General features: G+C 44.5%; 1 protein-coding gene across 1 annotated transcript in view; it reads left to right on the forward strand.

The window, feature by feature from the left end:
• Positions 1-1,288: 1,288 nt before the first annotated feature.
• The window catches only part of tbk1 (TANK-binding kinase 1), a 45,373-nt gene continuing 24,284 nt past the window's right edge, over positions 1,289-22,377 (forward strand). The window contains exons 1-7 of the mRNA XM_041215959.1: positions 1,289-1,361; positions 6,850-6,971; positions 8,437-8,577; positions 14,378-14,507; positions 16,994-17,175; positions 19,034-19,194; positions 20,535-20,645. Coding sequence (XP_041071893.1) covers positions 6,885-6,971; positions 8,437-8,577; positions 14,378-14,507; positions 16,994-17,175; positions 19,034-19,194; positions 20,535-20,645 — 812 coding nt within the window. The 5' untranslated portion in view covers positions 1,289-1,361; positions 6,850-6,884. The remainder of the gene's footprint in view (positions 1,362-6,849; positions 6,972-8,436; positions 8,578-14,377; positions 14,508-16,993; positions 17,176-19,033; positions 19,195-20,534; positions 20,646-22,377) is intronic.

Raw genomic sequence — 22,377 nt, forward strand, 5'->3', positions numbered from 1 at the left:
AGAGCTATGGGATATGGTCTGTTGTGCCCTCCTCTATGTGCTGAGCTCCTGGTCTTGGTTATGTCACCAGGGCCCAGGTAAGTATTAAGTTCAGCAGAAGCCAAGCACTTTCTCCAAGAGAAAGAAATGGAAAATCAGAGGCAAATCTTACCCTGCACCTTCTCCAAAGACTCTATACATGAGGGGAAAAGCATGAGAGGTTTATCCTGATGGGATTAGATGAAGAAGTATGGGAGGAGGCTTGTTTAGAGCATAATAACCGACATGGACACTTAAGCCGAATGGCCTGTTACAGTGCCATATGTTGTATGTAAAACTTCTATGTCCACATTAATAATAGAAACTTTATTTAATTACATCATGTTACAACCTCTTGTCAATGGTGGCACTGTGTCACCTATAAAGCAAAAGTGTAATTTTTATTGGGAGTTTCCATTATATGTTACTAGGGATTTATAATAGAATGGCTTGTTGGTGTAAAATTTTAATAAAGTAGCATAGGTATGGCTCATTGTGTAAACAACAGTTGCTTGGTAGTACAGAACTGGAATATTGCTGTAAAAAGAGTAATGTGGAAGCTTTTCATCTTGCACTCATCGGGGTAAAAGCAAGAATGCCGAATTTCAAACAATCACCACAATTTATACCATTGAACAAGAGAAGAGGGTGCTGATTGGTTAGCAAGTTGACTCTGTTGGCTGATGTATTGCCATGGCGAAAGTACCAGGGAACTATAGGCACTATAATTTTAATTTTCATCATTATGAAAGAGCTTGATAGCCTAAACATAGAGGTGTTTCCACTTGTCAGACAGCCCAAAGCTAAGAGCCAGAAATAAGACAGTCATTAATAAATCCAGTAGGGAATTGCAGAAAAATCTCTTTACCCCAGAGAGTGATTAGAGTGTGGAACTCGCTGTGACATGGAGTAGTTGAGGTGAACAGCGTAGATGCATTTAAGGGAAGTTGGATAACTAAATAAGGAACAAAGGAATTAGAAGGATATATTGACAGGGTTAGCTGAGAAGAGTGGGGTGGTCAGGTGGAGCATAAACACCAGTATGGGCTGAATGGCCTGTTCCTGTGTTATAAATGAGATATAATTCTATATAATCCTGTTGTCTCCAGCCTTGCAGGATTTTCCTTCCTTATTTAATTTGTATTTTTTTGAACCCCTCACTCACTGGCCATGGTTACAGCTCAGCTCTGGTTCTATTGTGAGGAGTGGCGGGACCTCCCTGAGGGGGGAACCTTTCAGCGTCGCTCCCGGCAGCGGCCGGACGCTAGATGCTGTGCACACCCGGAAGTGGTGGCGAGGAGCTGCGGAGGCTGGACCCGCACCGGCCCGGACTCGGCTCTCAGGTAAACAGAGACCGGAGGGCGGGCACCGGCTAACGGCTTCACCCGAACCCGAGGGGGCCGCGGTTCCCGAGGGAGGGAGTCTTGGGAGGCGGGTCCTCCCTCCCTCCCCCAGATCCCACCCCCCCCAGACCCCTCCCCCCCCCCAGACCTCCTCCCCCCTCTTCACCCGGACCTCCCACCCCTTTTCCTCCCCCTCCCCTGCCCCCCCTCACCCCCCTCCCCTGCCCCCCCCTCACCCCCCTCCCCTGCCCCCCCCCCTCACCCCCCTCCCCTGCCCCCCCCTCACCCCCCCTCCCCTGCCCCCCCCCTCACCCCCCTCCCCTGCCCCCCCCCCTCACCCCCCTCCCCTGCCCCCCCTCACCCCCCTCCCCTGCCCCCCCTCACCCCCCTCCCCTGCCCCCCCTCACCCCCCTCCCCTGCCCCCCCCTCACCCCCCTCCCCTGCCCCCCCCCTCACCCCCCTCCCCTGCCCCCCCCCCTCCCTTGCCCCCCCCCCTCCCTTGCCCCCCCCCTCCCTTGCCCCCCCTCACCCCCCTCTCACCCCCCCGTCCTCTCTCTCTCTCTCTCTCTCTCCTCCCCCCCCCAATGCAGTCAATGGAGTTTCGAAAGGCTCGCCATCTTTTACAGACCTGTCTCTGCCCCATACGGGGTTGTAAAATTCAGGCCAGTGCTGTAATGTGGTCCCTTTTAAGTTATGTGCTGTCTGAGGAGACTGTAGTGACAATTTAATGCAACGCTTTATCTACTCCCATTGAATTAAGTTTGTTATGGACAAAGAAATAGACAAGCTGCAAAAATATGTTTTGGGACTGGGGGGGAGAGTGGATTTTTGTAAAATAAGGCAGCATCTGGCCATGGTAGACGGGCAACAGCTACTTGGGAAATCTACAGAGGTGCAGTGGGGGGGTGGGGCATTCAAAAAGGAAACGGGGAGGGTACAGGCTCAACATGTTCCCTCTAGGGTGATAGGAAGGAGTAACAAGCCCAGAGAACCATGGATGACCGGAGATATTCAGGTTACGATAGGAAGGAAAAGAGAGGCTTTTAGCAGGTACAAGGGAAGCAAATCAGCGGAGGCATTAGTGGAGTAGAGATAGTGCAGGGTGGAGCTTAAGAAAGCAATTAGGAGAGTAAAGAGGGGATATGAGAAAGCTCTGGCTGGTGAAAGTAAGGAAAATCCCAGTATATTCTATAAGTATATCAGTGGGAAGAGGGTAATCAGGGAAAGAGTAGGGCCCATACGGGACCAAGAGGGCAATCTATGGGTGGAGGCAGATGACATTGCTAGAGTGTTGAATGAATACTTCACATCCGTCTTCACCCAAGAGAATGAGGATGAAGGCATTGAACTCAGGGAGAGAGACTGCGAAGTTCTTAAGCAAATTGATATAGGGAGTGAAAGGTATTGGAGGTGTTGGCAGGCTTAAAAGTGGACAAATCTACAGGTCTGGATGATTTGTGTCCCAGACTGCTGAGGGAGGCAAGGGAGGAGATCGCAGGGTCTCTGACCCAAATTTTTAATTCCTCTCTGGCCACAGAGGAGGTGCCAGAGGACTGGAGAACAGCTAATGTGGTTCTGCAATTTAAGAAGGGTTGTAGAGAGAAGCTGGGGAACTACAGGCCAGTGAGTTTCACATCATTGGTAAGGAAACTATTGGAGAAAATTCTGAAGGGGAGAATCTATTTCCACTTGGAGAGGCAAGGTTTCATCAGGGATAGTCAGCATGGCTTTGTCAGAGGGAGGCCATGCCTAACAAATTTGATTGAATTTTTTGAAGAGCTGACCAGGTGTGTAGATGAGGGTAATGTAGTTTATATGCATTTCAGCAAAGCCTTTGACAAGGCCCCACATGGGAGACTTATAAAGAAGGCAAGTGCACATGGGATACAGGGTAATTTGATAAGGCGGATTCAAAATTGGCTTTGTTGTAGGAGACAGAAGGTGATGACAGAAGGATGCTTTAGTGACTGGAAGCCAGTGTCCAGTGGCACACCACAGGGATCTGTGCTTGGTCCCCTATTATTCGTCATTTATATAAATGACATAGATGACTATTTGGGGAGTAGGGTTAGTAAGTTTGCAGATGACACAAAGATTGGCCGGGTGGTTAACAGTGAGATTGAGTGCCTTGGGCTACAGGAAGATATAGACGGAATGGTCAAATGGGCAGATAAGTGGCAGATGGAACTTAACCCTGAAAAGTGTGAGGTGATACACTTTGGAAGGCATAATTTGACAAGGAAGTATTTAATGAATGGCATGACACTAGGAAGTTCTGAGGAACAAAGGGACCTTGGCGTGTGTGTCCATAGATCTCTAAAGGCGGTGGGGCATGTTAGTGGGGTGGTGAAAAAGGCATATGGGACACTTGCCTTTATCAATCGAGGCATGGATTACAAAAGTAGGGAGGTTATGTTGGAGTTGTATAGAACCTTGGTGAGGCCACAGCTGGAGTTCTGTGTGCAGTTCTGGTCGCCACATTATAGGAATGATGTGATTGCACTGAAGGGGGTGCAGAGGAGATTCACCAGGATGTTGCCTGGGATGAAACATTTAAGTTATGAAGAGAGGTTGGATAGACTTGGGTTGTTTACGTTAGAGCAGCGAAGACTGAGGAGCAACCTTATTAAGGTGTACAAGATTATGAGGGGCATGGACAGGGTGGATAAGGAGCAGCTGTTCCCCTTAGTTGAAGGGTTAGTCATAAGGGGACATAAGTTCAAGGTGAGGGGCAGGAGGTTTAGGGAGGATGTGAGGAAAAACTTTTTTATCTAGAGGATGGTGACGGTCTGGAATGCGCTGCCTGGGAGGGTGGTGGAGGTGGGGTTACTCACATCCTTTAAGAAGTACCTGGATGAGCACTTGGCACATCATAACATTCAAGGCTATGGGCCAAGTGCTGGTAAATGGGATTAGGTAGGTAGGTCAGATGTTTCTCACGTGTCGGTGCAGACTCGATGGGTCAAAGGGACTCTTCTGAACTCTGATTCTGTGAATTATAAGTGAAATCTATGAACAGATGAAATAGGAACAGGAGTAGGCCATTCGGCCCCTTGAGTCTGCTTTGACACTCAATAAGATCATGGCTGATTTGATTGCAGCCTCAACTCCACACTCCCACCTACCCCTGATTACCTTTGGCTCCCTTGTTGTTAACAATCTCTACCTCTGCCTGAAAAATATTTATTGACCCTACGTCCACTACTTTCTGGGGAATAGAGTTCCAAAGACTCATGACCCTTTGAGAGAAAAAAAATTCTTCTCGCCTCCATCCTAAATGGGAGACCCCTTAGTTTTAAATGGCGTCGCCTAGTTCTAGAACTTCCCACAGGGGGAAACATCATTATAGCATCCAGGGAACCTTCTTTGAGCTGCTTCAAATGCATTTATATTCTTTCTTCAATAAAGAGATGAAAACTGTACATAATACTCTAGATGTCATCTCACCAACACCCTGTACAACAGTAGCAAAACATCCCAACTTTTATATTCATTCCCCTTGCAATAAACATCATTCAATTTGCCTTCCTAATCACTTGCTTTACCTGCATACTATCTTTTCTTGATTCATGTACCAGGGCACCCAGATCCCTCTGTACCTCAGCATTCTGCAATTTCTCTCCGTTTAAATGATATGCTGCTTTTCCATTCTCCCTGTCAAAGTGGGCAAGTTTACATTTTCCCACGTTATACACCATCTGCCAGATTTTCTGCCCACTCACTTAACCTATCTATGTCCCTTTGCAGGTTAGATATGCCAACTTCACAACTTACTTTCCTACCCCATTTTTGTGTCATCAGCAAATTTAGCAACCATACATTTGGTCCCTTCATCCAAGTCATTGATGAAGATTGTATATATTTGAGGCCCCAGCACTGATCCCTGTGGCATTCTACTTGTCATATCTTGTCAACCCAAACAAGACCCATTTATGCCTACTCTGCATCCTGTTAGCTAGCCAATCCTCAATCCATGCTAATATACCTCCTACACCATGAGCTCTTAATTTGCGTAGTAACTGATGTGGTACCGAGTCAATTGCCTCCTGGATATCCAAGTACAACACATTCACAGGTTCCCCTTTATCCACATTGCTTGTTAGTTCCTCAAAGAGTTCCAGTAAATTTCGTCAAACATGATTCCTCTTTCACAAGACCATGTTGACTCAGCTTGATTGTATTTAGATTTTATAAATGCCTCCCTATAGCCTCCTTAATAATAGATTCCAGCCATTAACCTACAGCAGATGTTAAGCTAACTGACATGTAACTTCCTGCTTTCTGTCTCCTGCCTTTTCTGAAAAGAGGAGTTACATTTGCTATTTTTCAATCTGATGGGACCTTTCCAGAATCTAAGGAATTTTGGAAAATTAAAACCAATACATTTACTATCTCAGCACCCACCTCTTTTAAGACTCTAGGGTGAAGCCCATCAGGGCCTGGGTTCTTTTCGGCTTTTATTTCGAATAACTTTCTCAGTACTCTTTCCCTGGTGATTATAATTGTTTGAAGTTCCTCCCTCCCTTTCATCCCTTGTTTCACAATTATTTCTGGGATGTTATTTGTATCCTCTACAGAAGACACTCAAAACATCTGTTCAATTCATCCATCATTTCCATATTTTCCATTATTATTTCCCTATTCTCACTCCCTAGAGGTCCAACTCTCACTTTATTTTTTTCCTTGATAAACACCTGTAGAAACTCTTGCTACCTGTTTTGATATTTCTAGCTAGCTTTCTTTCGTATTCTAGCTTCTCCCTCCTTGTTAATCTTTTAATCGTTTGTTGCTGTTCTTTATATTCTGCCCAATCTTCTGACTTGCCACTTATATTTGTGGAATTACACACTTTTTCTTTCAATTTGCTGCTATCTTTAACTTTAGTTAGCCATGGATGGTGTGTCCTTCCCTTAGAATCTGTCTTTCTCACTGGACAGTATTTTTTCTGAGTTTTCTGAAATATTGTTTTAAATGCCTACCACTGCATCTCTACTGACCTATCCCTTTACCCAATTTACCAATAAAAAAAAACCTCCCATAAAAAGGTTATTGAGGCTGGGGATACATTGAAAGTTTCAGAACTGAGATTGATCGATTTTAGTTAGGCAAAAGTTAGGGACTCAAGGCGGGTGGAAGGAGTCATGACCTAATTGAATGGTGCAACATTCTCAAGAGGCAGAATGATCTTTTCCTGTACCTATAAATTAACACTAATAAATTGAGCCCATCAATCTTGTTGCATTGTAACGTTTCAGTCAAAGCATACCATTTCAAAACGTAGAATGAAAATCAAACTCACCCCTGCTAACTCCTCATTCAAGGTAACGTTGCTGGGCTAATTACTACTTTCTGAGTCATGCTGCTCTGGGGGGAAACCCCAGAATTTAGCCCGATGAAGCTTTTGAGAAGTGATTTCAGATGTTTCCAGCAGCTGGCACTGAGTCATGCTGAATCTGAGCTTCAAATCTTCCCTGTGCTTTCTCTGCAGCTTTCCAGATAGAAGACGTTTCAAACGTTTCAATCATGCAGAGCACACCGAATTACCTGTGGCTCATCTCTGACATCCTTGGACAAGGAGCCACTGCGAATGTCTATCGTGGACGACACAAGGTGAGTTATGCCTGTTCAGTGCTGTTGATAAAGGTCACCAAGCTTTAATGTTAGCTCTGTTTTTTCCAACACAGAAGCTGTCTGACCTGCTAAGCTTTACCAGCATTTTCTGATTGTGTTTGTGAGCTATACAGATCATGTATGTTTAACACTTTTTTTTAAACCTAGGACAAAGTCGAAACCTTTGTTTTGGAATGCTGGCTGCTCCTAGGTTCAATTTAATTCATGTCTTTGTCAAAATGGCCTATTCACAACTTTTATTTTCTACGGGTTTGATCATTTCATTATGAGGTTGCATTGTGTAGAATTAACAGTTAATATATGCACAGTTCAATAGGATCACCTGGACTGATTTCGATTGCCTGGTGGAGTAGGGTAAATTGTCCAGGTTTTATCTTTTTTCCTTATTGGCTCTGGTTTCTTCTCTCCCAGGAGCTTATATACCTTCAGGGCTGAAAGGTGTTAGGAAGGGTCTAGCCATGCTGCAGCAGTGATTCAGTGAGTGAGGGCAGGCTTGATGGACAAGCTGACCCATCACTTCTGTAACCCTTGTGTGTGAAAGTACATGCTAGGATCCTCGGAAGCCATGTGCACCTTCTTGTAAATCCAGCGGCAATTTAGCAGAATTTAAGAAATCCCTCTTCCCCAGGCTACAGTGCTGCCTCTCCTGCATTTTAGCAACCAGATGCCATGGTAAACACTCAGAATGGTGGTTCAGATTGCCCTGTGAACGCAGGAAGACTGCGCTTTACGAGTTTGAAATTTGAGATTAGATTGCGAACAGAAAGCACTGTGGTTTCTAAAGGTCAAGGATCAAAAGCTGATGCTCTGTTGTTAATTCCTCTATTACGATTTTCATCAGGAAAAGACTACTTTCCTGTCATTGAGAGGTTTTTAAACTGCCTAAATGCTAAAGTATTTCCCACTAAAAACTTTCATGTTTGACTGAAAATCACGTGGGATTTACTAATGGTCTTACTTTCATGCGGCAAAATGGGGAAGTGTTCCCGTCTTTCATTAGTTCAGGGTTTATCTTGCTTTGTTGTTGAAGCCATCTTGGTTCAGCTTTTACACCAAGGCTCGTTCTAGTTTTTTGGGTCAACGAGCAAAGATCCCATGACAGTATTCAGAGAATAGTGAGAAATTCTCCTTGTATTCTGGCTAATGTTCCTTCCTCACCTAATACCACAAGTGAAAAATAACTGTGTACGTTGGCTTCTCAATCATCTTGCTGTTTGTTCGTGTTGCTGACACACAGTGAGGAAAGGCAGGAGGAGGCTTGAGTGGAGCATTAGCACCGGCAGGGACTGCTTGGGCCAAATGGTCAGTATCTGTGCTGTGATCCTATGTAATGACTGTCACGCTTGCCTGCGTAAGTGACCGTACATCAAAAAGTAATCTACACTGAGATGTCTTGCCAAGATATTGTAGTGCGTAATTGTGAGTATTGTGTAATTTTCCACAGAAAACGGGTGACCTGTATGCTGTCAAAGTATTTAACAACATCAGCTTCCTGCGCCCAATTGAAGTGCAGATGCGGGAGTTTGAGGTTCTCCGAAAATTGAATCATAAAAATATTGTAAAACTCTTTGCAGTAGAAGAGGAGGTATGGAAATCGCACTATTTTATTCTTTGCACGTGTGATCAATTTGACACTGAATCCAAAGACCTTCGCTTTTTAATTAAAAAGTCCTATTTCCCATGCATGTTTTAATTTACTGTTTCCTAATTTCGAGTTACATCAGTGACCTTCCTTCCCCAATTTGCTTTGAAGTAGTATCTTGGACCTATCTTGCCTGCACTTACCATTAGGCACTTTGTATATTTCATTGAAGTGCCTTGGCTCCACACTGTAAAGCTCAGTTCTTACCAGTCATCCCCTTTACATTTGGGATTAGTTTCCTTCTCTTTTCTGTCCCCTTTCTAATGCATGCATACCTTTGTGAGTCCACATCACAATCTGACATTTACACTGTGTACACGTAGTCATGAATTCCTTGACAGGAATCTGAAACTGACTAGTTAAAGTAAAAGTGATACTGCCTGCAGTATCTCACAATAACCCAGGCTGTATCTTTCACTCTGAACCATGTTTGTAATTTTAAACTGGAGCACACCACTACACCTCTGCCCCCACCCCATCCCATCTCTGTTGCCGCTGGAACAATTCATTAATCAGCTGGACCTGCTGGTTTGCATCTCTACTATATCTGTTCATGATCCCAGCTTCTGGACCTAAGACAGCCAAGCAGAAGCACTCCCACCACCTTGCTCCTCCAGAAAGGACTAGAGAAACTTGGATTGTTCTTCAGAGCAGAGAAGGTTAAACAAAGATTGAAAAGGAGCTGATAGAGTAAATAAGAGGACACAGATTTTAAGATAATTGACAAAAAAAAAACAAAGGAGAGGTCAGATTTATTTTTTTACCTAGTGAGTATTGATCTGGAATGCACTGCCTACAACGGCAATGGAAGCAGATTGTCCTAACTTTCAAAAAGGTTTCAGATATATACTTGAGCAGCGCTATGGGGAAAGAATGAGGGAATGGGACTAATTGGATACCTCTTTGAAGGAGCCAGTGCAAGCACAAGGGGCTGAATGACCTCCTTCTGTGCTCAGTGATTCCATGAAAAAGCCCTTCCCAGCTACTGCGTGATTACTAATGTCATTAATCCCATTTTCAGTCCCTTCAATGCTGATCTCAGCAGGGCTGCCAACTCAAAATTGATGACCAGCCTGTCTGTTTAAAAAAAGATTTTGTGTCATTCAGTAGAGTGCGCATTGACTGTAACAACAGTTGATTTGCCAACAGCTGGTGAATAATCCTGAATCACACAGGGCTTTCACTATCCAAACATGTTCTGTGTGCAATCAAGAGCAAGGATAATTAGCATGATTTTTTTAACCTTGATTCTTTTCTTGCTACATCCATCAAAGTATCTATTTTGTGCACTTGAGAAAGGATGGCTGGAGCTCGGCATTCTCCTTCTCATGTGGACGCCAGCCTGCATGTCACGTTCAAAAACAGAATTACCTGGTTTCGGTTTTTGCTTTTGTTTTGGATTTCCAGCATCCGCAGTTTTTTTGTTTTTATTATATATGCATGTCACGTTCGCCTGGTTTGGCCTGTGAACCAATGCAGTTACCGGGTGTGGTGGCTGCTGTGCACAAGCAGCTATGTGGAGCCACGGGTGAGAACTGGGGGAGTGTTGAGGACCAGGTGCAGTTATCTTTCTGTATCCTGGTTTACTTCCCTCTCACCTTGAAGCGGGGCTTGATAGCTGTCAATTATTACTTTGTTGCCCTGATATTTCTGTTGCTATACTTTATGGCACTCCCTCAGCTTCTGTTCGATTTACCCTTTCTGTAACTGCCCCAACCTGTTTAGCACGATAGGAAACAAAAATATCTGGAAAAACTCAGCAGGTCTGGCAGCATCTTCGAGGAGGAACACAGGTCACGTTTCGAGTCCGAATGACCCTTCAACAGAACTAAGTAAAAATAGAAGAGAGGTGAAATATAAGCTGGTTTAAGGTTTGTGTGTCGGTGGTGGGTGGGACAAGTAGAACTGGATAGAGGGCCAGTGATAGGTGGAGATAACCAAAAAATGTCACAGACAAAAGGACAAAGAGGTGTTGAAGGTGGTGATATTATCTAAGGAATGTGCTAATTAAGGGTAGAAAGCAGGATGAGCAAGGTACAGATAGCCCTAGTGGGGGTGGGGTGAAGGAATCAAAAAAGGCTTAAAGGTAGAGATAAAATAATGGATGTAAATACATTTAAAAATAATGGAAATAGATGGGAAAAGAAAAATCTATATAAATTATTGGGGGGAAAAAAGGGGGGATCGGAAAGTGGGTGTGGATGGGGGAGAGAGTTCATGATCTAAAATTGTTGAACTCAATATTCAGTCCGGAAGGCTGTAAAGTGCCTAGTCGGAAGATGAAGTGCTGTTCCTCCAGTTTGCATTGAGCTTCACTGGAACAATGCAGCAAGCCAAGGATGGACATGTGGACATGAGAGCAGGGTGGAGTGTGGAAATGACAAGCGACAGGGAGGTCTGGGTGATGCTTGCGGACAAACCGAAGGTGTTCTGCAAAGCGGTCACCCAGTCTGTGTTTGGTCTCTCCAATGTAGAGGAAACCGCATTGGGAGCAACGAATGCAGTAGACTAAATTGAGGGAAGTGCAAGTGAAATGCTGCTTCACTTGAAAGGAGTGTTTGGGCTCTTTGGCGGTGAGGAGAGGGGAAGTAAAAGGACAGGTGTTGCACCTTCTGCGGTTGCATGGGAAGGTGCCGTGGGAGGGGGTTGAGACATAGGGGGTGATGGAGGAGTGGACCAGGGTGTCCCGGAGGGAACGATCCCTGCGGAATGCCATGGGGGGGATGAAGGGAAGATGTGTTTGGTGGTGGCATCATGCTGGAGTTGGCGGAAATGGCGGAGGATGATCCTTTGAATGCAGAGGCTGGTGGGGTGATAAGTGAGGACAAGGGGAACTCTATCATGTTTCTGGGAGGGAGAGGAAGGTGTGAGGGCAGATGCACGGGAGATGGGCTGGACATGGTTGAGGGCCCTGACACCCTGTAAACCACCGTGGGTGGAAAACCTTGGTTAAGGAAGAAGGAAGACATGTCGGAGGAACTGTATTTGAAAATGGCATCATCAGAACAGATGCGATGGAGGCGAAGGAACTAAGAGAATGGGATGGAGTCCTTACAGGAAGCAGGGTGTGAGGAGCTGTAGTCGAGGTAGCTGTGGAGCCCGTAGGCTTGTAATGGATATTGGAGGACAGATTATCACCAGAATTGAGACAGAGAGGTCAAGGAAGGGAAGTGTCAGAGATGGACCATGTGAAAATGATGGAGGGGTGGAAATTGGAAGCAAAATTAATACAATTTTCCAGTCCAGACGAGAGCACGAAGCAGCACCGAAGTAATCATCGATGTACCGGAGAAAGATTTGTGGGAGGGGGCTGGAGTAGGACTGGAACAAGGAATGTTCCACATACCCCATAAAGAGACAGGCATAGCTGGGGCCCATGCAGGTGCCCATAGCCACACCTTTTATTTGGAGGAAGTGAGAGGAGTTGAAGGAGAAATTGTTCAGTGTGAGAACAAGTTCAGCCAGACGGAGGAGAGTAGTGGTGGATGGGGATTGTTTGGGCCTCTGTTCGAGGAAGAAGCGGAGAGCCCTCAGACCATCCCGGTGGGGGATGGAGGTGTAGAGGGATTGGACGTCCATGGTGAAGAGGAGGGAACTGGAAATTGTTGATATGATTTAGGGTATCAGAGGAATCACGGATGTAGGTGGGAAGGGATTGGACAAGGGGAGAGAGAATGGAGTCAAGATAGCAAGAAATGAGTTCCATGGGGCAGGAACAGGCTGACACGATCGGTCTGCCGGGACAGTCCTGTTTGTGGATTTTGGGTAGGAGGTAGAAGCGGGCCGTCCGAGGTTGCGAGACTATCAGGTTGGGAGCTGTGGAAGGAATATCTCCAGAGGAGATGAGGTAAGTAACAGTCCTGGAAACAATGGCTTGATGTTCAGTGGTGGGGTCATGGTCCAGGGGGAGGTAGGAGGAAGTCTCTGCGAATTGACGCTCAGCCTCTGCGAGGTAGAGGTCAGTGCGCCAGACAACAACAGCACCCCCTTGTCAACGGGTTTGATCACAGTGTCAGAGTTGGACCGGAGAGAACGGAGTGCAGCAAGTTCAGAGAGAGACAGGTTAGAGTGGGTGAGAGGAGCAGAGAAATTGAGACGTTTAACGTCATGCCAACAGTTCTCAATGAAAAGATCAAGAGAAGGTAAGAATCCAGAGGGAAGGGTCAAGGTGGAGGGAGAATATTGGAGAATATTACATTGGAGAGACCAAACGCAGACTGGGTGACTGCTGTGTGGAACACCTTCGGTCTGTCCGCAAGCATGACCCAGACCTCCCTGTCGCTTGCCATTTCAACACTCCACCCTGCTCTAATGCCCACATGTCCATCCTTGGCTTGCTGCATTGTTCCAGTGAAGCTCAACGCAAACTGGAGGAACAGCACCTCATCTTCCGACTAGGCACCTTACAGCCTTCCGGACTGAATATTGAGTTCAACAGTTTTAGATCATGAACTCTTTCCCCCATCCACACCCACTTTCCGATCCCCCCCCTTTTTTTTTACAATAATTTATAAATATTTTTCTTTTCCTACCTATTTCCATTATTTTTAAATGTATTTACATCCATTGTTTTATCTCTACCTTTTAGCCTTTTTTGATTCCTTCACCCTACCTCCACTAGGGCTATTTGTACCTTGCTTGTCCTGCTTTCTACCCTTAATTAGCACATTCCTTAGATAATATCACCACCTTCAACATCTCTTTGTCCTTTTGTCTGTGACATTTTTTGGTTATCTCCACCTATCACTGGCCCTCTATCCAGCTCTACTACTGTCCCACCCCCCCTTAAACCAGCTTATATTTCACCTCTCTTCTATTTTTACTTAGTTCTGTTGAAGGGTCATTTGGACTCAAAACGTTAGCTGTGTTCCTCTCTGCAGATGCTGCCAGACCTGCTGAGTTTTTCCAGGTGTTTTTGTTTTGGATTTCCAGCATCCACAATTTTTTGCTTTTATCTTGGCATGATAGGACCTGCCTTTGCAAAATCGTTCCACACTTTCTTGGCTGCATCTTTTGCTGCAGCAATTTCCATTGCTCCAACATTTTCACCAATGGTGTATGTCCTTTATCAGAACATTTTTGAAATTCCTAGTGATTTCTAGCTTTTTTGAAGGTCATCCTGTAATATTCATACAATTGTCATCCTTTCAAACTCTTCCTAATGTGTACATTGAAAAGAAGAACTCTGGCATTTCACTAACTTGACACTCCCACCATCCTTCAGCCTCTTTGTTGCACAGATTTCAATACACTTTTGGCAACCTCTATCAACAATATTTATTCCTGCCGTTAGTTATTTCTAGATGCTTTTAATAGATTTTTTTGTGTGAGATTCACTTGTTTTCCCCCTCAAGATGCCTGAGATGTTGTCCTTGTGTTTTCTTATATTTAGACCACCAGTCGAAATAAAGTACTTGTCATGGAGTTTTGTTCATGTGGAACCCTGTTCACTGTTCTGGAGGAGGCAGGGAATACATTCCGCCTACCAGAACCTGAGTTCCAGATAGTATTGCGAGATGCGTGTATGTTCCCTTGCAGTAGGCCAAATGCACCAAAGAGCTGATTTGCCGAGAACTCGTGTGTGGGGTCAGGCTCCTAGGAAGCCACAAGACCTGCTGTCTGCCATTTTCTAAAGTATTTCTGTGAGGGCCCCTGAGAATCTACCCACTTAACTCCACGTTTAATACCGGCTGAGCTAACTTATTGACTCTAAAGCATTGTTCTTGTGTTCTCTTATGTTTAGACCACCAGCAGAAATAAAGTGCTTGTCATGGAGTTTTGTTCATGTGGAAGCCTGTACACTGTCCTGGAGGAAGCAGGGAATGCATTTGGCCTACCAGAATCTGAGTTCCTGATTGTATTGCGAGATGTGGGTATGTTCCTGATGACTTGACTGTCTGCCAAGGATTTTGTTTTTTGGCTTGGATGAAAGCTGAAATGGCGATATTATTTCCCATGTGTGAAAACAATTGGAAAAAAAATATTCTTATTGCTGTGAGGTAGATGAAAAAGTATTCTGTTCTGAAGACCAAAGTGTTGAGTCTGTACCCCCTTTACTCCTGCACCAGCTATCAGCAAATCATTTTATACCAATGCCTGGTAATATTAAAAAAGACAGAATTTGGTGTTGTTTTACTTTAATTGAAAGCAAACTATGAATTTCTGTGAGGGCGCTAATATTTTTCACTTACTCTGGAGCTATGTTCCTTTTAATTTTTTTTTCTGGAATTTCTACAGTGTTTTATTTTATCCACCCCTCCCACTCCTGAAACCATTGATCCCTCACCTAGACTAGGTTCTGCAGTCACTCTTCTGAATCTCAGCAAATAGCTGACGCGTGATCCTTGGTGGTGAATGCTACCAAGGGAACCTGATACTGTCCTCATGCAGCACCCACTCGCACCTCTGATAGGTGTCACTGTATATTGGCTTTTATTGCAAGAGGGTTAGAGTACAGGAATAAAGAAGTCTTGCTACAGTCGTACAGGGCTTTGGTGAGACCACACTTGGAATATTGTGTGCAGTTTTGGTCTCCATATTTCAGGAAAGATGTGCAGTAAAACTTTTGATATCTGGTATGCTCTGGCAATGGGTGGTGCCGGTTAATCAAAAACGTCGATTGCCTGGCATTACACTTATTGATGGAATACAGTGCAATACTTGTAATTTGTGAACAAGGACACAATACCGTGATGAAGTTTCAAACACGAGCCATCCGTCAGAAAATGCACATGGTTCAGTCAATTTCATTTCTTCATAAAGATATTTTTTGACTTTTCAATAAGCAATGGGCTGGAGATAAAGGCATCCTCCGAACATTTCAGTAAAAACCATTCCTATAAAACGCTGTCTGGCTGCTCTAATTTAGGCACATGTAGAATACAGCTTTATTTGACTTGGAACTGGTGAGAAACTTCAGTTCTTTTTCAGCCTTGATATAGTGGATGAGCCAACATTATATTCTTTAATCAAAACCTTCCAATTCTCACCCCTTTTTCAAAGCGTCTACAAATGTCCATTTTCTGTTTTAATGCCAACACAGCTCTTTTGCGCTTCTCACTTTGGCTTTTCTCTGGTTTATTGGATGCCATAATGGCAGGGCGGGGTTTATAATTCGTGATAATGCACAATGCAGTACCAAACACACAAATTGCAATGGCAGTTACCAACAAGGACGACCACCTCTGCAGGAAGCTTGGTTTGCCGTATGGAGCCACCCGCTGGCACTTTGGGTTCTGGATAATTTTGGAATGGCTTCCAGTTGGTAAAGTGACTGTTTGCATTGGGGGATATCAGAAATTCCAATTAATAGAATATTCTGGTTGGTACAGTGCTGGATAATACACAAAGTTTACTGTACTTGTGTTGGAGGTGAGCTAAGACTGATGTTCAGGTTAGTGGAGGTAAAGGGAGTGCAGCAATGTAAACTCAGTAAAGAAGTAATAAGTAACAAGAAAGAGAAAGATTAGGGGTTTATTACCGCTGAACAAGATGATCTTTGGGCATTTGACTCACTACGGACTCCTTCCCTATAATTACATTTCTGCTTTTTATATTTGCCAAACCTCTCTACTACATATCAATTTGATTGCTTAAAATATTAGTCGTATAGGCCCTGTATTGCCAACTCTTAAATGGCCAACATTTTTGGGTGGGGGGAGGACAAAGAAAATGCTTCAAAGACATTCTGAAGCTCTCCTTGAAGCACAGAAGCATTGATATTAATGACAGGGAGGAGCTTGCTGTCAGTTGTTCAGAATGGTGGCACCTTGTCCTTTAAGCTGCATCGAGATTTGAGTCCCAACGTCTGAACGATGAGGCAGAGCGGCGGCAGGGAAGGAAACAAAAGGAAGCAAATCCTGCACCGTGAATCCCACTACCTTGTGGGACGTCCTGCCCCATGGGGCCCAAAGATTGTGGGTCGAGAATTGGCCTGTTCAGTCACACAAAGACCCATGGCAGAAACTTGTGACCCTGAGTAGGCATCATCCTCAAATCAAGGGACAGCCGATGACGACGATTAGTTTTCATGGTGGGAGTTTAATGTGCATCATTGTGAAGCCAGGGTGGTGCAATACCACTTTTAGTCCTGTGAGGATGATAATTTCTCCTTATTTCATATAACTCTGCACAGGGAAAGTTGATAAAGATAGACTTTCAGGATGAAGGAGTTGAGACCTGCTAATCGGAGCTGTTGTGAAGCCATTGACAGAGAGAAAGTGGTTCTATTTAAAAACCTAAACTCATAATAAATAGAGTGAAACCCTTTGATATCAATGTGTGTGTGAAGGTAGTGACTGCAGACACCGTTCTGTCTCTGCTTCTGAACTTGACTTGAATCTCAATGTTCTTCCAATAGTGGCAGGCATGAACCACCTGCGAGAGAATGGGATTGTCCACAGAGACATCAAGCCTGGAAATATCATGCGTGTAATCGGGGAGGATGGGCAGTCAGTTTACAAACTCACTGACTTTGGAGCAGCTAGAGAGTTGGAGGACGATGAACAGTTTGTCTCGCTTTATGGAACCGAGGAGTATTTAGTAAGAACCAGTCTTCATGTTTTAAGAATTCAAGTATTATATTTTGGAGTCAACAGTTGGAGTTCTAAACCAAGGATCGAATCACAGCCTCGATCATCAATGTCAGACTTGCCTGTTCTCTTTCGGGTTTATACTAGGTTCTGGGTCCTATACCTCTGCCATCAAGTGGCTTATTTGTTGATCCCATCAATGCTCACATTAGCTGGCCACCCAGGTCAGATTTACCCTCCCTCTGTCCCAAAGAAACACCACTGCTGCTTGGTGTCTTCTCTGGGAACTGGGGTGTGTGTGAAGCTAGCAGAACTGTTCTGGAAACAGCAGCAGGGATGTGAATATTGGGAGAAGGGAGGACTAATTGGATTATGGCCCCTATATAACATTTTGGTAGGAGGAATAGGGAGGTCACTTATTTAGAAGGTGTGATTCTAGATGGGGCAGAGGAACAAAGGGACCTTGGAGTAGAAGTACAGCATTTGCATCTTTAAAATTCTGAAAGATTCTGATACAGTGAATTTTCTGAGACTGTTTCATCTTGTGGGGAAGAGCATAACAAGAGGTTGTCAATATGAAATCACCAGCAAGAAATCTAATAGGGAATTCAGAAGAAACTTCTTTGTGCAAAGAGTGGTGAGAATGTGGAACTCGCTACTACAGGGAGTGGTTAAATTAAATAATGTAAATGTATTTAAGGGGAGTCTAGACAAGTATTTGAGGGAGAAGAGAATAGAGGTTTATGATGATGGATTTTGATGAGGAAAGAGTGGAGGATGCTTGAATGGAGTATAAATACCAATGGACTGGTTGGGGCTCATAATCTGTTTCTGTGCCATGTATCCAATATAATCCCTTGAATTATGTAATATTGCCATCCAATAGTCTGCTCATGCATCTGGCAGGATGACCAACTGCCCCATATTTTCCGGGGCCACCCATAATTTGGCCTTCCATCCTGTGTCCCAGGTCAGGCCTTCCCAGTATGCATTTTCTCCCTGTTTTCTTCTTGTACAGGAGACTTTGTTTCTGTGCATGTGTCATGTTTGGCCTGGCACATACATAGCTCCAAGTTCTAGGATGAATGGATGGGCTGGTAGCATGCTACTCCCATCACCACCACCGCCCCGGCTCTTGCAGCTTCACCTCCTGCCAAAGCATACCTTACATCTTGCTCCTGTCACCCAGGCATCATTGGGCGAAGGTACTGAGGGTGACTGACCATTATCCAACCAAGAATCAACATCAGGAGGGATAAAAAATTTTGAAATAGGGTTTTGTAAATACCGCCTTTATTTTGGTGCCTGTATGGTTTGCTGGCAAAATCTGAGATCCCAGCCGGCACAACATGTCGGGATTGAACTCAACTCATCAACGTTACAAGTTAGGAAAGGCAGTAATATCCTTTACTTGATATTAATATAATTTGAAATTGGTTTCATTAAACATATTGAGTTGCTTTGATGGAAGGTTGAAGCTGATGCTTCTGAGATTGCCCCACTATGTGACTAATTGTCATGTTGCATGTAGGAAGAGTGAGGCTATCCTTGCCTGAAAGTGGCATTAGGAGCAGTTGTCAATATGCCGAGTTCTTCACTGCAGTCTAGTCCATAGGCTATTAAACCTCAGGGAAGGGGCGGTGCTCTTAAAGAAATCTGCTTCCTTGTTTTCAACCTATGAATTCTGTGACTGTTGAAGAAAATAGATATGTTTAAGGTTAAATTTACATATCTATCAGAAAAAATAAGTTCAGACAATTAATAAATTAATACTTATGGAAATAGTCGTCAAGACCGATCGGCCTTGCAATAGCTGTGTCCTCCAGTTTAGCCAAGAACTACTGACTGAAAAATAACAATCTGATTAGCATCCAGATATGTATGAACGAGCTGTGTTGAGAAAGCCTCAGCAGAAAATGTACGGAGCAACAGTCGATCTGTGGAGCATTGGGGTCACGTTTTACCATGCAGCGACCGGCAGTCTCCCATTTAGACCGTTCGAGGGACCCCGCAGGAATAAGGAAGTAATGTAAGTTCATATATTTCTATATTGGGTCTGTGTGACTGTCTCCACAGATGGTGCTGTTTGCTGCTGGAGCGAATGGATTGCATTCATCACAATATTATTTATTTCTCCGAAAGAGTCAGTGACCAGTGAGGTCAGACTGAACATTGCCACAGCTGAGAACGTGGCTTTAAACTATGTGTTTGGACGAACAAAGCTCAAGTAGTTTGTGGCCTTTACTCACAACCTGTAGAGAGAGACCCCAGACATGAATATCCTAACAACTAGGTTCAGTTATCGTTTGTGTGCATGCAGTCAATATTACCATGCAAGATGTTTTAGGTACAAAATAGTCATAAAGCAAACCCCACTCATCAATATATAACGTTCAGAAATGTATGTTATCTGTACCTTACTTTGTAAACCTAGCACCACAACTCTGTCACCACCCCATCTCCATGATGACTGCTGTGCTGTCTGACTCTCTATTTGATCTCAGGTTGTGAAGAAGTTAGAACTCCCTACAACTTAATATTGACAAAGCCACAAACCATCCTAGTTAGATTTGGCCTAAAGATCTGCTTTCTGATTCCTTCCCCCTGGCAACTCATTTAAGCTGTGCAACTTGGGATTCTGCTTGACTGTATGATGGCTTTCTATCCCATTATCTAGTAATTGCCAAGACCACTTAGTTGCAGCTCAGCAGCAACACCCACCTCTGCCTTGCCCCCATCAGCACTGAGCACTGCCTGACACCTGCCATTAACACTTCTCGCACCTGCAGGTTTAACTTCTCCAGTGTTAGGCTTGCTGGCTCCTGCCCTGCCCACTGTGACATGTCCTGAATTCTGCTGCTTACATCTTATCCTACACTGTTTTCTTCTCTGAATATTCCTATCTCTGTAAATCTTCATTAGGTCTCCGTTTCTCAAATCTCTAAATTCCAAACCTTCACCCATGAGTCCAAATCTTTCCTTTATCCCGCTTTGCCCTGCCTTTGTCCCTTCTACCAGTTATGTTGCAGCATGTGCCTCTGCTTCTCTGTCACTGTTATCCTACCTCATTTCTACCAACGGCTCTTAGCTGTCCAGGATTTAGGATCTGCAGTCTCTTCCTTAAACCTTGTGACCTTTCTCTCAACATTCAGAATTCTTTAATGCCTACCTTTAGGACCAAGTCTTTGCTCATTGTCCTAATTCTTCTTCCTCCTGGTACCTGTTCCACCTCGAGGAAGGACCATGAGATATTTTGGATGTTAAAGATGCTGTATAAATATTGTGGCTTCGGCGCACGATGTTGCTCTGCCTTTGTAAAAGATTCTAAGTTAGTTTGTTGACTTAGTTGTGCCATATGTTATATTTTAGGTACAAAATAATCACAGAGAAACCCCCAGGAACAATATCTGGGGTTCAGAAATCGGAAAATGGGCCAATAGCTTGGCATCACGGCTTACCGCTGTCTTGCAACCTTTCCAGGTAAATCTACTCTTGAAAAGAGTTAGCATGCACGTTGATAATGTATTGAATATGATCAGTGGCCTCACCTAAAATTAATATGTTTCTATAATCACTGGAACTTTGGTTGCTTTAGGTTCAGCGCAGGCCATATTTAGATAGAGATGAATAATAAATAGATCAGTTCAGTTTGTCTTTAAATGCTGTCTCCTGAGAAATGCATAAATAATATGAAAGTTTTTTTTCTTTCTCACCCTTTCCTTCCTATGGCCTCCCTGTGCATGATTCTGTTTCTGCCCAAAAGTTGCAAATGGTCTTGGACCTCTGCAACGCTGAATACATCTGATGCTCCGTTGTGATTCTCTAATAGGTTCCACCCCACCCCCAACAGTAGCAAACATTGGATCATTTTCGTGTTTGCCCTCGGTTGATTTTACCTCAAAACTAACCATGGAATAGCCTGATGAGAAGTTGGGAGATTTCAGCAGTGTCCTCCTGTATGTTTGCTGTATGATTGATGAACCTGTTTTCACTTGAGAACCTCAGAGAATCCCACACCTTGTCAGGCAGCCCTTGTCACCACTGTGCTGATTTTACATTACATGTGTCCATCAGTTTGATGTGATGCGTCTTGGTGTATGGCTAAAGAGAGTTAGCACACTTTCTGCTTTTGTGTGCTAGCTCGCTTCTCATTTTCAGTCTATGCTGCTGGTTAGCAGCAATGTGAGAAGGCGATCCAAATGTGCAATACTCCCTGTCAGTGCACAGCCTTTCCATCAGAAGCCCTCGTGGCGACAAATGGAAGCTGGATGCCTCGTGGTCCCAGGCTACAGCTTCAGAGGAACTCTGAGGTGGTTTGGTCCCCAAATTATGCAGCGTGCAGGCCCACTGGCATGTGGACATGTGCTGGCACTCATGAACCAAACTCCCTGCCATAGGCGAACAGCTCCACTGCCTTGTGAAGGCTGAGGCAGTAAACCCTGACAGAAAACCTGGAGTGGAGCCCAAAGGCAAGCTGACGTTGAAACATGTCATCTTACTGGTAACTCCTGCAACCGAGCTAGTGCCAAGTGTAGTGTTTTGCATTCCTTTGAGCTCGACCAGGGAGGTTGAGAGGGTGTGTGGGCAGCCCAAGGTCTCAACAGAATTTGCCCAGACTTGTGCCCTGAAGAGGACACTCCAGTTTTGCTGCAGACCGTAAACACAGCACAGGGGACAGTAGTTATGAGTGATAGGCCCAACTCGATTAGTGTAGAGAACTGGCACTACCCGCTGTCTTCAATGGTGGGGAGGGACCATCGTGTCCCCACAGCCCCCAACTAGTAAGGTGCTGACCTGCCATCTGCTTCAGTGAGTGCTTGGAGCTTTGAGTCTCTGCTCAATAAGTGGATGGAATCCATTGACCAGGCAAATAAATGAAACAAACAAAAGCAAACATGTTGCCAACTCTTCGATTGGCAAGCTGGAACATCAAGACCATGTACACGGGATTGACAGACTTGCAGCTGGTCGATAATGCGCGCAAGAAAGTTATGATCAACATGGAACTTGATAGGCTGAACACTGACGTATCTTCCCTACAAGAGAGCAGGCTCACCAAGAGCTGATCATTAAAAGAAAAGCGTTACACATTCTCTGGCAGAGGAAGAGTTCTTAGGAAATGCATGAGCAAGGTCTAGGCTTCACTGTAAAGAACTCTCAATGATAGAAGCCCCCATTCAGAGCCTGTTTTCTCCACCCCTCAGCTCTGCAA

The sequence above is a fragment of the Carcharodon carcharias genome, chromosome 21 (genome assembly GCF_017639515.1).
Source record: "Carcharodon carcharias isolate sCarCar2 chromosome 21, sCarCar2.pri, whole genome shotgun sequence".
Taxonomy (NCBI): Eukaryota; Metazoa; Chordata; class Chondrichthyes; order Lamniformes; family Lamnidae; genus Carcharodon; species Carcharodon carcharias.